At 48.2% G+C, this 15,964-nt stretch overlaps 1 protein-coding gene across 3 annotated transcripts; it reads left to right on the top strand.

Annotated features, from left to right (window-relative positions):
• Window positions 1–11,613: 11,613 nt before the first annotated feature.
• LOC311531248 (uncharacterized protein) lies at window positions 11,614–15,915 on the top strand. 3 transcript variants are annotated; one of them, XM_084648509.1, is made up of 2 exons: window positions 11,614–11,827; window positions 13,870–15,915. In XM_084648509.1, exon 2 carries the CDS (start codon window positions 13,878–13,880, stop codon window positions 15,015–15,017), a length of 1,140 nt encoding a protein of 379 aa, XP_084504635.1. In that variant the 5' UTR covers window positions 11,614–11,827; window positions 13,870–13,877; the 3' UTR covers window positions 15,018–15,915. The 3 variants fall into 3 exon arrangements, with proteins under 3 accessions (XP_084504635.1, XP_084504634.1, XP_084504636.1); XM_084648508.1 differs by having other exon boundaries at window positions 13,867–15,915; XM_084648510.1 differs by having other exon boundaries at window positions 11,616–11,698.
• Window positions 15,916–15,964: the final 49 nt, after the last annotated feature.

The following is a 15,964-nucleotide window of genomic DNA, read 5'->3' as shown; positions in this document are numbered from 1 at the left end:
TGGCTAGCATCAACTCATGGAGTGGAGCACTGTGGTAGCTATCCCACAGTCCCTGCTGCCCACTGGAATTCTGGGTTAAGCTCCCAATGCCTGATGGGGCAAAAACATTGTCATGGGTGGTTTTGGGTATATGTCGTCAGTCTCCCTCCTTCCCTCTCTCCTTGAAAGTAAGGGCAGACAATCATTTTGCACCTTTTTTCCTGGGTTACCTTGGCAGTTGCCATAGCATGGCAAGCATGGAGCCCGCTCAGCTCATCACTGCTGTTGTGAGCATTGTAAACACCTCAGGCATTATCCTGCAGTATGTGCAGAACCTGGCTAGGAGCCTCCAGCACGATGACGATTGTAAGGAGGACTTAGACACAGATGTTCCTGAAAGCATGGGCTGTGGCAATTGGGACATCATGGTGGCAGTGGGGCAGGTTGATACAGTGGAACAATGATTCTGGGCCCGGCAAACAAGCACAGACTGGTGGGACAGCAAAGTATTGCAGGTATGGAATGATTCCTGGTGGCTGTGAAACTTTCGTATGCATAAGGCCACTTTCATGGAACTTTGTGAGTTGCTTTCCCCTGCCCTGAAGTGCAGGAATACCAAGATGAGACCTGCCATGACAGTTGAGAAACGAGTGGCAATAACCCCGTGGAAGCTTGCAATGCCTGACTGCCACTGGTCAGTCAGGAATCAATTCAGAGTGGGCAAATCTACCATGAGGGCTGCTGTGATCCAAGTAGCCAAGGCAATCAGTGACCTTCTGCTAAAAAGGGAAGTGACTCTGGGAAATGTGCAGGTCATAGTGGATGGCTTTGCTGCAATGGGGTTCTCTAACTGTGGTGGGGGTGATAGACAGAATGCATATCCCCATCTTGGCACCAGACCACCTTGCCAACCAGTATATAAACCGCAAGCGGTACTTCTCAATGGTGCTGCAAGCACTGGTGGATCACAAGGGACGTTTCACCGACATCAGCATGGGATGGTCTGGAAAGGTGCATGATTCTTGCATCTATAGGAACTCCAGGCTGTTCAAAAAGCTGCAAGAAGGGACTTTCTTCCCAGACCACAAAATTACCATTGGGGATGTTGAAATGACAATAGTTATCCTTGGGGATCCAGCCTACCCCTTGCTCCCATGGCTCATGAAGCCATACACAGGCAGCCTGGACAGTAGTAAGGAGCAGTTCAACTATAGGCTGAGCAAGTGCAGAATGGTGGTAGAATGCGCCTTTGGACATTTAAAAGCTCGCTGGCACTGTTTGCTGACTAGGTTAGACCTCAGCGCAACCAATATTCCCATTGTTATTGCTGCTTGCTGTGTGCTCCATAATATCTGCGAGAGTAAGGGGGAGATGTTTACAGTGGGGTGGGAGGTTGAGGCAAATTGCCTGGCATCCAATTTTGAGCAGCCAGACACCAGGGCGATTAGAAGAGCACAGCTAGGAACTCTGAGCATCAGAGAGGCTTTGAAAACCAGTTTCATGACTGGCCAGGCTATGGTGTGACCGTTGTCTGTGTTTCTCCTTGATGCAAAACCGCCCCCTTTGTTGAATTTACTTCCCTATAAGCCAGTCCCCCTCCCCACTTTGATCACAGCTGGCAAAGGAAATAAAGTCCCTATGGTTTTGAATCCATGCATTCTTTATTTATTAAAAAAAAAGTGAGATCACTGACAAAGTACCCTGGGTGGGGTAGGGGAGGAGGGAAGGACAAGGCCACATTGCTTATTGTAGTCACACTACAAATCAAAGCTGTTTGAATGACAGCCTTCTGTTGCTTGGGCCATCCTGTGGAGTGGAGTGGCTGGGTGCCTGGAGCCTCCCCACCCCACATTCTTGGGTGTCTGGGTGAGGAGGATATGGAACTTGGCAAGGAGGGCAGGCAGTTATACAGAGGCAACTATGCTCTTGTTGCCTTTCCTGCAGCTCCACCAGATGCCTGATCATGTCTGTTTACTCCCCCATTAGCCTCAGCATCTCCTCCTGCATGTTCTGATCATGCTCACTGCATGTTTTCCTGGCCTCTGCCACCAAATGCCTCCTTGCATTCAGCTGTGCCCTATCAGTGCGGGAGGACTGCATGAGCTCGGAAAACGTGTCATCACAAGTGCGGTTTTTTTTGCCTTTTAATCTGTGATAACCTCAGAGACAGTGTTGATACATGGAGCATAGAAACATTTTCACCTGCAGGGGGGATTAAATGGAGAGTAAAATTTAAGAAGATACATTTCTAAGAACAAAAGGGAGACTCTTTCACAGTGAATCAAGCAATTCACAGCTGACAGCACATGAGTTTTAGGTACAAAGTCGCATTTTGCCTTTTATATTGAGCGCCTGCCAGTATGGTGACACATCACACTCGGCTGGGCAACAGAATCTGGTTTCCAGGCAAACATGGTAAGCCAAAGGGTACACGGGGTTGGCTTCTTCTGCCTTCATAACATGTGGGAATGGTTTCAAACTGCAATGCCCTCCTTTCCCATAGCAAGCAATGCCCGTTGGGTTTGTAGTTTATAAGGAGGGGCTGTGGTTTTGGGGTGAATGTGCAGCACACCCCTCCCTCCACCATATGGCTGTTCTCCAGGATGATCCCTTTTAGCCAAGCGCAAACAGCTCAGCATGAATGGGGCTCCTTTTACTGTTCCCTTACAAAAATTACCCTATTTAAACCAGGTGACCATGAATGACATCACTCTCCTGAGGCTGACACAGAAAGATAAAGACCGAATGTTGCGTGAATGCGACCAAAACCCAGGACCATTCGCTGCCATACTTTGTGCTGCTATGAATCCAGACTACTTGCTACTGGCTTGGCGTGGTAAAGTGTCCTACCATGGAGGACTAAATAAGGCAGCCCTCCCCAAAAACCTTCTGAGAAAAGCTTTCAGAATACCTCCAGGAGAGCTTCATGGAGATGTCCCTGGAGGATTCCCGCTCCATCCCCAAACACATTAACAGACTTTTCCAGTAGCTGTACTGGCTGCGAATGCATTCCAGTTCTTCAGGGCAAATCAAACATTAAACATTACGGGGCTTATTCCTTCACCCGCTTACTTCCCTGGTCCTTCTCACATGAACAGAGAGCAACAATACCCAAAGTCCAAAGGTGCAAACAATTAGATATTTATTGGCGTGAACTTCCAGCACACATGATTCCAGTTTCCTTCCTTAGTGTCCCCCTTCCCAGCTCTGACACCACAGAGCCTTACCTGTGTCCCTGTTCCCATTCCCCCCCTTAGCAAAACATGATTCCAATTTCCCCACCCCCATTCCCTGTTCCCATTTCTGCCCCTTAGCAAAACATGATTCCAATTCCCCACCCCCATTCCCATTCCCCCCCGCACCCACACACTTCCTGATTGACTACAGACTATATAGTAAAACTTGAGTTTTGTTTAGCTATGTTTTAACTAATTATTTTACTAAAATTTAACTAACTAATTTTAATATATTGTAACATAATTATTTCACTAATTATATTTGCTATTTTAATTAGTTTACACCCAGCAAAATTAATTATACAGCAGACAGAAACAATCACAGAACCAGACAGAGATTATACAAACAAACAATAAAAAAATGGGGACTACAATAATAGAACAACACAGAAATAAGGATTTCACATCCCAGCTATTGATAAGTGAGTTCTTGCCAGACAGGATGCTATCAAACTAAGTTTCCTTTTACATCTTCTAGGCACTTCCCTTTCTCTGGAGGTGATAGGCACTATCAGGACAGGATTGTATTCCTAACAGCCCAATAGCACCTGATTTCAGTGTGACTAGTTTGGAATGTGAGGATGTGACCATTCGCTTCCCAGCTTATGGCTGCCTCTGCTGCTTAGCCAAAGACTGTCACAGTGAGAGAAGGCCCTTACACCAGCAGACAGTGATTTTGATTCTTTCTTTTATACCTCTATAACTAGCTAAGTAATAAAAATACACCTAAATTCTTAGAATATAGGCCTTTACAGACAGGCCTAAATATCTGTAACCCTTCTGCCAGGCCAAGTTGATAGCAGCAAGGGCCGGGTTCAGTACACAGGGGTTCCCTCTCATCAAAGCAAATGCAAAACTGGCTCAAGCCCCCACCCAGTGACCTGGGAAAATCTTGCACGCCCCCTGGGCGCCTCAAAGAGGCAATACTTCCCCTCTCACAAGCACAGAGTCTCGGTGTAGCAGAGAATCTTTAATAACATGAGGAAGACTTCTTATGTGGATTGGAGCCTTCCAAGACCCATTGTTTGTTAAGTGTTTCTTGATTGGGCACTTAATTTGCACGTTCCTTTCTCAAGAAGCTGACCAAATGCTTTACCAAGGCTACTTAAAAATCAAGCAAGTATACAGCCAATATTCATAACTTCGAATACAAAATGATACATGCATACAAATAGGATGAATAGATTCAGTAGATCATAACCTTTACAGAGATATGTTACATGGCATATGTAGTATAAAACATATTCCAGTTATGTCATATATACATTCATAAGCATATTTCCATACAGCCTTAATGGGTACACCGTCACACTTACTATCTTTCCTGCGCAATGGGATAGTTTGCTCTTGTGCCCTTAATAATGTCTCTTTGAAAAACTGCCAACTGTCTTCAATTGTTTTTCTGTTAGACTTGCTTTCCATGGGATCTTACCTACCAGCTCCCTGAGTTTGCTAAAGTCTGCCTTCTTGAAATCCATTGTCTTTTTTTTTGCTGTTCTCCTTCCTACCATTCTTAGAATCACGAATCTATCATTTCATGATCACTTTCACACAAGCTGCCTTGCACTTTCAAATTGTCAGCTAGTTCCTCCCTATTTGTCAAAATCAAATCTAGAACAGCCTGTCCCCTAGTAGTGTTCTCCACCTTCTGAAATAAAAAATTGTCTCCAATACATTCGAAGAACTTGTTGGATAATCTGTGCCCTGCTGTGTTATTTTCCCAACAGATATCAGAGTAGTTAAAATCCTCCATCACCACCAAGCCCTGTGCTTTAGATGATTTTGTTAGTTGTTTAAAAAAAGACTCATCCATCTCTTCTTCCTGGTTAGGTGGTCTGTAGTAGATCCCTACCATGACATCACCCTTGTTTTTTTACCCCTTTTATCCTTACCCAGAGACTTTCAACAGATCTCTCTCCTATTTCCATCTTAATCTCAGTCCAAGTGTATACATTTTTAATATATAAAGCAACACCTCCTCTCTTTTTTTCCTGCCCGTCCTTCCTGAGAAAGCTTCTATACCAATATTCCAATCATACGTATTAACCCACCAAGTCTGTGATGCCAGCTAAGTCATAGTTGTGTTTATTTACTAGCATTTTGAGTTCTGCCTGCTTATTCCCCATACTTCTCACATTAGTATACAGACATCTAAGATACTGATTTGATTCCCCCCACCCCATTTCTGTCTTGTCTCTCCTTTATCCCTACTATAATAGCCCACGCTGCCTCCAAATTCTGACCCTTCTCCCAGGTCTCCAAGTTTTTGACTTACCTGTGGGCTTTGGTCACCTGCCCCCTTCGAACCTAGTTTAAAGCTCTCCTCACTAGGTTAGCCAGTCTGTATCCAAATATGCTTTTCCTCTTCCTCGATAGGTGGACCCAATCTCTGCTGAGCAGTCCTTCTTCCTGGAACAGCATCCTGTGGTCAAGGAAGCCGAAGCCCTTCTGGTGACACCATCCTCTCAGTCAGGCATCTCTCTCTACCTGGGCCCCTACCCTTGACTGGAAGGATCGAAGAGAATACCTCCTGCACTCCCAACTCCTTCACCCTTACTCCCAGAGCCCTGTAGTCACTTCTGATCTGCTGAGGGTCATACCTGCCAGTATCATTAGTGCCCACATGGATGAGTAACATGGGGTAGTAGTCAGCAGGCCGGATGATCCTTGACAATCCCTCTGTAATGTCTCGGATACGGAGCCCTGGCAGGCAGCATACCTTCCGAGATGCCATGTCAGGGTGATGGGTGCTTCTGTTCCCCTCAGAAGAGAGTCACCAACCACCACCACCCTATGTTTACTCCTGGGAGTGGTGGCTGCAATCTTCCCAGCCTTGGGGGTACATGGCTTCTCCTCTTCCAACTTTGGGGGTGATTCCTCATTGCTCGTTGCCAGTGCAGCATATCAGTTTTCCATCACCATGGTGGGTGGGTTGGGAGGAGGGCTGGAGCACTGCCTGCTGTCAGAAGTAACCAGCAGCCAGTGTCCTCCCTGTGACACAGCCATATCCTCCTTTCCCGGTGGTGTGACAGCAATCCTCTGTAGCTGGATAGCTTCCTCAGTCTTGGATGTCTCCATATGAATACTCTTGACGAATTCTTCAAGGGCACAGATGCTCCTCAGCCTAGCCACCTCCACCTCTCCCACCTGCTTCCTGAGAGGAACAAACCATCCTGATGTGTAGAAAGAATAGTAAATATGGCAGGCGACCAGCTTGGCTTAACAGTGAAATCCTTGCTGATCTTAAACACAAAAAAGAAGTTTATATGAAGTCGAAGATTGGACAAATGACCAGGGAGGAGTATAAAAATATTGCTCAGGCATGCAGGAGTGAAATTAGGAAGGTCACATCACACTTGGAGTTGCAGCTAGCAAGAGATGTTAAGAGTAACAAGAAGGGTTTCTTCAGGTATGTTAGCAACAAGAAAAAGGTTAAGGAAAGTGTGGGCCCCTTACTGAATGGGGGAGGCAACCTAGTGACAGAGGATGTGGAAAAAGCTAATGTACTCAATGCTTTTTTTGCCTCTGTCTTCAAGAACAAGGTCAGCTCCCAGACTACTGCACTGGGCAGTGTTAGGATATAGATATTCAGGCCTGTCTGTAAAGGTGTATTTAAGAATTTAGGTGTATTCTTATCACTTGGCTAGTTCTAGAGGTATAAAAGAAAGAATCAAAATCACTGTCTGCCGGTGCAAGGACCTTCTTTACTGTGGCAGTCTGAGGTTCTGTGCTTAGGCTAAGGCCTTTGGCTAAGCAGCAGAGGCAGCCATAAACTGGGAAGTGAACAGTCACATCCTTACATTCCAAACTAGTCACATTGAAATAAGGTGCTTTTGGGCTGTTAGGAATACAATCCTGTACTATCACCTCCAGAGAAAGGCAAGTGCCTAGAAGATGTAAAAGCAAACTTAGTTTGATAGCATCCTGTCTGGCAAGAACTCACTTATTAATAGCTGGGATGTGAAATCCTTATTTCTGTGTTTGATCTATCACTGTAGTCCCCATTTCCCTATTGTTTGTCTGTATAATCTCTGCTCTGGTTCTGTGATTGTTTCTGTCTGCTGTATAATTAATTTTGCTGGGTGTAAACTAATTAAGGTGATGGGATATAAGGTTAAATAATCATGTTACAATATGTTAGGATTGGTTAGTTAAATTTCAGGAAAATCATTGGTTAAGGTATAGCTAAGCAGAACTCAAGTTTTACTATATAGTCTGCAGTCAATCAGGAAGTGAGGGGGGGGGGGAATGGGAACAGGGAATGGGGGTGGGGAATTGGAATCATGTTTTGCTAAGGGAGGGAATGGGAACGAAATGGGGGTGGGGAAATTGGAATCATGTTTTGCTAAGTGGGGGGAATGGGAACAGGGACACAGGTAAGGCTCTGTGGTGTCAGAGCTGGGAAGGGGGACACTAAGGAAGGAAACTGGAATCATGCTTGCTGGAAGTTCACCCCAATAAACATTGAATTGTTTGCATCTTTGGCCTTCGGGTATTGTTGCTTTCTGTTCATGCAAGAAGGACCAGGGAAGTAAGTGGGTGAAGGAATAAGCCCCCTAACAGCCAGCACAGTATGGGGAAGAGGTAACCAGCCCTCTGTGGAGAAAGAAGTGGTTCAGGACTATTTAGAAAAGCTGGACGAGCACAAATCCATGGGGCCGGATGCGCTGCATCCAAGGGTGCTCAAGGAATTGGCAGATGTGATTGCAGAGCCATTGGCCATTATCTTTGAAAACTCATGGCAATCAGGGGAGGTCCCAGATGACTGGAAAAAGGCTAATGTAGTGCCCATCTTTAAAAAAGGGAAGAAGGAGGATCCTGGGAACTATAGGACAGTCAGCCTCACCTCAGTCCCTGGAAAAATCATGGAGCAGGTCCTCAAGAAATCAATTTTGAAGCACTTCGAGGAGAGGAAAGTGATCAGGAACAGTCAGCTTGGATTCACCAAGGGCAAGTCATGCCTGACTAACCTAATTGCCTTCTATGATGAAATAACTGGCTCTGTGAGTGAGGGAAAAGCAGTGGATGTGTTATTCCTTGACTTTAGCAAAGCTTTTGATACTGTCTCCCACAGTATTCTTGCCAACAAGTTAAAGAAGTATGGGCTGGATGAATGGACTATAAGGTGGATAGAAAACTGGCTAGATTGTCGGGCTTAATGGGTAGTGATCAATGGCTCCATGTCTAGTTCGCAGCTGGTATCAAGCGGAGTGTCCCCAGGGTCGGTCCTGGGGCCAGTTTCGTTCAATATCTTCATTAATGATCTGGAGAATGGCATGGATTGCACCCTCAGCAAGTTTGCAGATGACACTAAACTGGGAGGAGTGGTAGATACGCTGGAGGGGAGGGATAGGATACAGAAGGACCTAGACAAATTGGAGGATTGGGCCAAAAGAAATCTGATGAGGTTCAATAAGGATAAGTGCAGAGTCCTGAACTTAGGACGGAAGAATCCCATGCACTGCTACAGACTAGGGACCGAGTGTCTCTGCAGCTGTTCTGCAGAAAAGGACCTAGGGAATACAGTGGACGAGAAACTCGATATGAGTTAACAGTGTGCCCTTGTTACCAAGAAGGCTAACGACATTTTGGGCTGTATAAGTAGGAGCACTGCCAGCAGATCGAGGGATGTGATCATTCCCCTCTATTTGGCATTGGTGAAGCCTCATCTGGAGTACTGTGTCCAGTTTTGGGCTCCACGCTACAAGAAGGATGTGGAAAAATTGGAAAGAGTCCAGCGGAGGGGAACAAAAATGATTAGGGGGCTGGAGCACATGACTTAGAGGAGAGGCTGAGGGAACTGGGATTATTTAGTTTGCAGAAGAGAAGGATGAGGGGGGATTTGATAGATGCTTTCAACTACCTGAAAGGGGGTTCCAAAGAAGATGGATCTAGAAAGTTGTCAGTGGTAGCAGATGACAGAACAATGAGTAATGGTCTCAAGTTGCAGTGGGGGAGGTTTAGGTTAGATATTAGGAAAAAATTTTTCACTAGGAGGGTGGTGAAACACTGGAATGTGTTACCTAGGGAGGTGATGGAATCTCCTTCCTTAGAGGTTTTTAAGGTCAGGCTTGACAAAGCCCTGGCTGGGATTATTTAGTTGGGGATTGGTCTTGCTTTGAGCAGGGGGTTGGACTAGATGAACCTCCTGAGGTCCCTTCCAACCCTGATATTCTATGATTCCACCAGCAGACACCTTTCACCCTAGATGGTCCCCCTTCCTGGCTTTTTGTGAGTGGGAAATGCAGGCCACAGTCTCTACAAATCCATACCAGGATCTGGGTAGAGGCATCCATGGTTGTCTGTCTGGATACAGATGGCGCAGGTGGAGGAGACAGGAGCAGCGTTAGCACTGGCGATATGGCCCTTCCTAATCAAAGCAATTACAGAATGACTCCCTCCCACAAACTCCCTCTCAAACTCCCCTGTTGGCTAGCTCCCCTTGGTCGCTTAGCCTCTGGCTTTTAAGGCCTTAATGTGGTATATTAATTTTATAGCCTGGACTTTAGCTAAGAAAACAGACAGCATATTTCCCAAGAATTCATTATGTGGGTTTATTAAAATCATTTCACCAATATGAATATTTTATGTGTAACAGCAGAGAACTACACATGGTGATGATAATGTTTTGGAACCCAGAAGAATAAATAACTTCCAGCAAATAGCCGAAGCTGAGGGTTGGAGTGAAAGAGACTGTCATCTTCCAGTCTTCGCCCCAGCTTGATGGGGGTTCTTTTCAAAGCAGTGTGACCTAGTGGATGGAGCACTGGACCAGGAATCAGGAGACAGGATTCCATTCCTGGCTTTGCCAATGGCCTGCTGGGTGACCTGGACAAGTTGCTGCCCCTCTGAGTGCCTCAGTTTCCCTGTGACATGGGGATACTGATACAGAATTCTTTTGTGAAGTGCTCTGGGCTCTGCTGATGCAAAGCACTGGGTGTAATTGTGGTGCTGCGGGACTGATTCTGATCTCCCTCCCATGGCCGTAAAATCAGGAGCAGCTTCTCAGAAGGCAAAGCTGTGTAAAAACTGGTGCATGTGAGCAGAGAATCAGGTCCTCTACATCCATGATGGAGCGATAGCGCTTGGTCTGCAGTTCAGGTTGCAACTGGATTTCTGGTATTGTGCCCTCCCCTTCTCATCTCTCACTGTATGGCACTTTCTGGAACTCTTCCAGCCCCGGGGGACAGCAGGAGCCCTGAGCCTCTCATCTGGACTGTCTAAAATCCATCTCTCACCCCTTTCCCTGCACAGACAGAGCTCACGGTGCCAGCTAAGCTCAGGGGAAACCCTTGACTTCAATGGGCTCAGGATTTCACTCTTGTTTTGGGGAGGAAGTGGCAGACCTGGAGTGATTATTATGTAGTGACTATTCCTGTCCGGAGGAGTACAGGGTGGGAGGTAGGAGCAATCTTCCAGAGCTCAGGGGCTGGGATGGGAGCAATAGGATCTGCCCCCTCTCTCTCTCTGCAGTGGGGTTACCACCTGGCAGGTATTTGACCAGCGTGGCCTGGTTTTTTATGGATTTGCCAATTGCTGGGGGGTGGGGGCATGTTCGTGGGCCTACAGCTTTGCATTATGTTCATAATGCACTGGGATAGCTAATGTTAAAAGTTTCTATGTCCAGCTGAAGATGCTGCCGTGTTCCCACTTCTGTGGTTTAAGCAATAACAGATCAAAACTGTTGAAAATACAGCAGCTGTCTGCCCACCAACACGCAAGTGCACAGCGCAGGTGTAGGAGGGAAGGTTTGAGTCACTTGAGAGGGCGGAGACAGGCGATGTTATCAATCTTATCTAGAGAAAAGAACAGGAGGACTTGTGGCACCTTCGATACTAACACATTTATTTGAGCATGAGCTTTCGGGAGCTACAGCTCACTTCATCGGATGCATTCGCTCAAATAAATGTGTTAGTCTCTAAGGTGCCACAAGTACTCCTGTTCTTTTTGCGAATACAGACTAAGACGGCTGCTACTCTGAAACCAATCTTATCCAGATGTATCATCTCCCCAGATGCGATAAGTGACTTTTGAAGGGGGGGTTGCTGAGTTTCCTTGTGGTTGGGGGTTGTAGAGAGCTTGCCGTGTGGGGGGAGGGGGTGGGGGAAGAAAAACCTCAGTTGGGATTGGAGACACTGGAAATGCTGGACTAGGGTTGCCTGCCCTCCAGGGTGTCCTGGATTGAAGATTAATCTGTAATGAAAGATTCTGTCATGTGATGAAACCCATTCATGCCTCCACAATGGGCAGCAGCCCTGTCTAGACACGGACCCTGGTCCGGCAGGGAGCTGGCTAATGAAATGATGCCCAGTAACACCAGAGGGCCCTGCTCTGCTTATTGCTCCGGGAAGGAGACGGCTGCTGCTGTCTGCCTGCCTGCTCAGCACATCGGGGGTTGAACTTCCCGGGTCAGACGCCGCTGCCGCCTCCATTGTGAGCCGGGAGCCCGGGCCTGAGCAGCTGCCGCTGCCGCTGCCCAGCGGGTGTGTGCGGGGAGAGCCCTTCCCCAGCGCCCCTCGGGGCCCAGCCGGGGGACTTTCTGCGGGGGCTGGAACCAGCCCCTGGGCAGCCCCGGGCTCTGCCGACACCAGCCCCTGAGCCGGAGCCTGCAGGTGAGGGGAGAGACCCGGGGGAAGGGCTGGGGCCGGGCAGGAAAGTGACTCTGCACCAACGGCCCCCCCTCGCCCCAGCTCTGCTCCCGGGGGGGCGGGGGTCTGCGAGTCCCAGAGCTGCTGCCCTCCCTGACCCTCGCCAGGCTCTGGCTCTCACAGCCCCCACGGTTGCTCTGACCCTGCAGGGCACCAGCCGAGGACCCAGCCCTGGGGTTTGCTGGCTGTGTCTGCGCTCTGCCCCCATCCCCACCCCTTAGTGCCCACCTGCCGCAGTCAGGGCGCTGCCCACCGCGGGCACACAGCTCCAGAGCGCAGCCAGCCAGCTGTGTCTGTGCTGGGGCAGCAGCAGGAGCAGGGCTGGGGCTGAGCTCCCCACAGCTGATCGGCTCCCAGGTCCCCCTGCTCCTCTGCCATACCCCAAGCTAAGAGGCTGTGGGGTGTGAGGAGTGTAGCGCCCAGGCAGCTGTCAGTCAGGGTTCGCTGACAGGATGACTATGAACCACCAGTGTGGTGTGACTACAAAGCAGGCAAATGTGATCCTAGGATGTATGAAGTGAGGCATTTCCAGTGGAGCTAGGGAAGTGTGTGGATGTCATCCTGCGAGGTGCTGGGGAGACCTCTTCTGGGATGCTGGGCACAGTCTTGGTCACCCATGGCCAAAAACGATTAATTCAAAGTGGCCCAGGTGCAGAGAAGGGTTGATAGGATGCTCGGGGGTATGGAGAGCCAATCTTCTGGGAGGAGGCCAGAAGACTTGGCTTGTTTAGCCTAGGAAAACGAAGGCTAAGAGGAGATGTGATATCTCACTATAAATACATCAGAGGATGCGGGGAGCACCAGGGAGGGAGAAGAACTCTTTAGGCTAAAGGACAACGTTGGGCAAGAACACATGGGGATAAACTTGCTGAACAAATTCAGGCTGGGAATTAAAAGATGATTTCTAGCCTGGGGACAAACCACTTAATGCTTTTTGAGAGAGAGCTGGACAAATTAATGAGGGAGATTGTGCTATGGGATTGTATATGATGGGAAAGAGGTCAGCTGGCCCGGGAGTCCTTTCCAGTTCCTGTCTTATATTGCTAACGCACATGCTTCAGGGCTTCAGTGCAGGGGTCAGCAAGGGATTCCCCCCAATGCATTCAAGGGATGTGGGGTGTTTTTAATCTGTTTTCTTTGAAGTATCCCCATGGCTGGCGGTGGGCACTAGATGGTGGGGGCAGGGCTCAGAGGTGGCACTGAGCATTCTCTCAGGTGCTAGGCTGGCTGGTTCCTCCTCCCATGCTCAGGGTCTATCTGGTCGCCATACGTGGGCCTAGGAAGGAATTTTCCCCCAGGTCAGATTGGCAGTGACTTTAGGTTTTCACACCTTTCTCTGCAGTGTGGGTCACATGCCAGGATTATCCACGTATATCTCACTTTGACATTCCCCTGCCACTGGCGGGGCCTCGGGCACTGGTGCACCTCAGTCCCTCCTGCCTCTGCCTGTGGCACACAATAGTCTAGTCTCCTGTGTGCTGTGATATTTTGGTCTAATTCTGGTTGTTGAGCTTGGTGTGTGGGTGCTGGGTAGTGTTGGGGGCCTGTGATATGTGGGATAGCAGTCTGGATGATCTGGTGGTCCCATCTGGCCTTAAACTCTGTGACACCAGAGTGGGGCATAGCTGGGGTTGGGCATAGCATACATGCAGTGCGCAGGGCTAGGAGAATGGCAGGGGGCAACATCGCCATGGGCCAGAGACCACTCTCAGCTGTCGATCCACTTCAGTCCACAAAACCCCAGTAGAATTTAAATATGAATATATTTGCATAAATATACATCTATTTGCAAACACCCCCAGTAGAATTTAAATTGGTGATCTATCCAATCTGATGTCTGGCTGTGGACCCTCCCTGCGTTCCTCTGAGGCGTTGATTGTGGGAAATAGGTCTTGTCAGTTTTCCATCTCCTCAGCAGATATTGAGGTTAGTTCCCCTTTCTGGAGTTCCCATTCCCACAGCCACAGGGACTGACTCCCTCCTGGGTTCTCTCTCTGTCCCAGCAGGTGATGGGATGGTGAGTGAGAATGAGGAGGAGAAATCTCAGCAGGAAGGTGCTGAGCAAGTGAAACTGCATGGGATAGTATTGGGAAGAGCTGAAGGGGATGTTTCCCAGAGCCCTGAGCAGGGAGACGCCTGTGAGAGTCAGCACAGGCCAGAGAGGGAGCATGGAAACCAGTCAGAGGAGAGACTGGGTAAATCTACTCGTGGGAAAAGAGGGGACAAGAACATCCATGCAAAAACAAGCAAAACAAGCCAGCAAAGAAACCCAGCTGAGCAGAGATCACTTGCCTGTGGTAAATGTGGGCAAAGCTTCCCCTGCAGCTCCGCCCTCAGCCTGCACCAGAGGAGTCACAACAGTGCCAGAGAGAAACCCTACAAATGTGAGGAGTGCGGGAAAAGGTTCAGCCGGAGCTTGAACCTCATAATTCACCAGAGAGTGCACACGGGAGAGAGACCCTACAAATGCCCCGACTGCACCAAATGTTTCAAGAACAGCTCTGGGTTCCTGAGGCACCAACTAGCCCACACGGGCGATAAACCCTTCATTTGTCCAGACTGCGGGAAATGCTTCAATCGGAGCTCCACCCTTGTCACACACCAGAGGACCCACACGGGGCAACAGCCCTACAAGTGCACTCACTGCGGGAAAGCCTTCAGCCAGAGCTCCAACCTGATCAGACACCAGAGAACCCACGGGGGAGAGCGTCCCTACCCATGTCCTGACTGTGGGAAGAGCTTCACTCAGAGCTCCAACCTCATGACCCACCAGAGAATCCACACGGGGGAGAGACCCTACAAATGCACCGAGTGCGGGAAAGGCTTCGTTCAGATTGCAAGCCTTCTTTCCCACGAACGAACCCACATGGAGGGGAAACCCCATGAGTGTCCTGACTGCGGGAAAAGGTTCCGCTACAGCTCCAGCCTGACTTCCCATCAGAGAACTCACACGGAGGAGAATCCCTATAAATGTCCCGACTGCGGGAAAAGCTTCCCTCAGAGCTCAAACCTCAGCAGGCACCAGCGAATCCACACAGGCGAGAAACCTTATGGGTGCCCCGTGTGCGGGAGAAGTTTCATTCAGAAATCAAACCTGTTTGCTCACCAGAGAACCCACTTGGTAGACAAACCTTCCAAGTCCCCTCCCAAATGAGGGCTAGGCCTCTGCAGAGGCCAAGTGTTACTGCAGAGGGTATAGTGCAGAAGGGCTCATTCATAGCCCTTTAACTTACAGGGTGACGTTGACCTGGTTTAATAGGCTGTGTAAACACGCTATAATCCAGGCTCATTTTGGTTTAGACTAAATTGATTAGTTCAGGTCTCTACAGACAAAAAATTACCCCAGTCTAAGGGCCTCTCCGAGCAGGGAAGTTATTTCAGAATAACGGAGAGTGTGAATTTGAAGTGCTACAGATATCCCCTAATGACACTGCATGTGGACGCTCTCGTATTGAGATTTAGGGTCCGTGTGGAGAGTTGTTCTAAAATAGCAGTAGCTAGTCAGTTTCCCCATGTAGACAAGCCCTAATTAAAAGTAGAATTATAAACTGATTTAGTTTAGCAGACACAGCTGTATGTGTGATGTTCATATTTCCAACCTTGCTTGGCTTGGTTTAGCTTGAGGTGTTTACACTATGTTAATTAGACCTTTGTGAGTTTGTGTAGGAATAAGGACTTTGCTGGAGCACTGACCTCCACTCCTATCAAAGGGGTGAACTTTGGGGACTAAAATTTAAAAAGGAAATGGGCAGAAAAAGTCATTAACAGTAGGTAGAAGATAAACAATTACATGATTGGACCAAGCAGAATCTACAAACTAATTGTAGGCAATGGAATAGGTAGATGTGAAAGAAACAAACAAGAACCACCAAATCTACTTTGTCATTTAATCCTTCCTTGCTATGTTGTGATGTAGCTGTCCCAGTGACCACAGGATCAGTTATTTGTGTTAACCTCCACCTTTCCAGCCCCTTCACCCAGTTACTGGTTGTAAAACCCACCTGCTGCATTTTCCCTCGTTGTACAGATGTGATTAAAGCTGTTGAAATGTGTATCAGGAGTGGTGAAAAGAGTGAAATGTGATTTTTAGCAGCATTGGCT

Source organism: Lepidochelys olivacea, assembly GCF_965140295.1.
Source record: "Lepidochelys olivacea isolate rLepOli2 genome assembly, chromosome: 14".
NCBI lineage: Eukaryota > Metazoa > Chordata > Testudines > Cheloniidae > Lepidochelys > Lepidochelys olivacea.
The sequence above is the reverse complement of the archived record's forward strand: the minus strand, read 5'-3'. Positions and strand labels throughout refer to the sequence as shown.

What these genes read in the sequence shown, in the direction of transcription:
- LOC311531248 (XM_084648509.1), top strand. Translation starts at nt 13,878, where the DNA reads ATGGTGAGTGAGAATGAGGAGGAGAAATCTCAGCAGGAAGGTGCTGAG.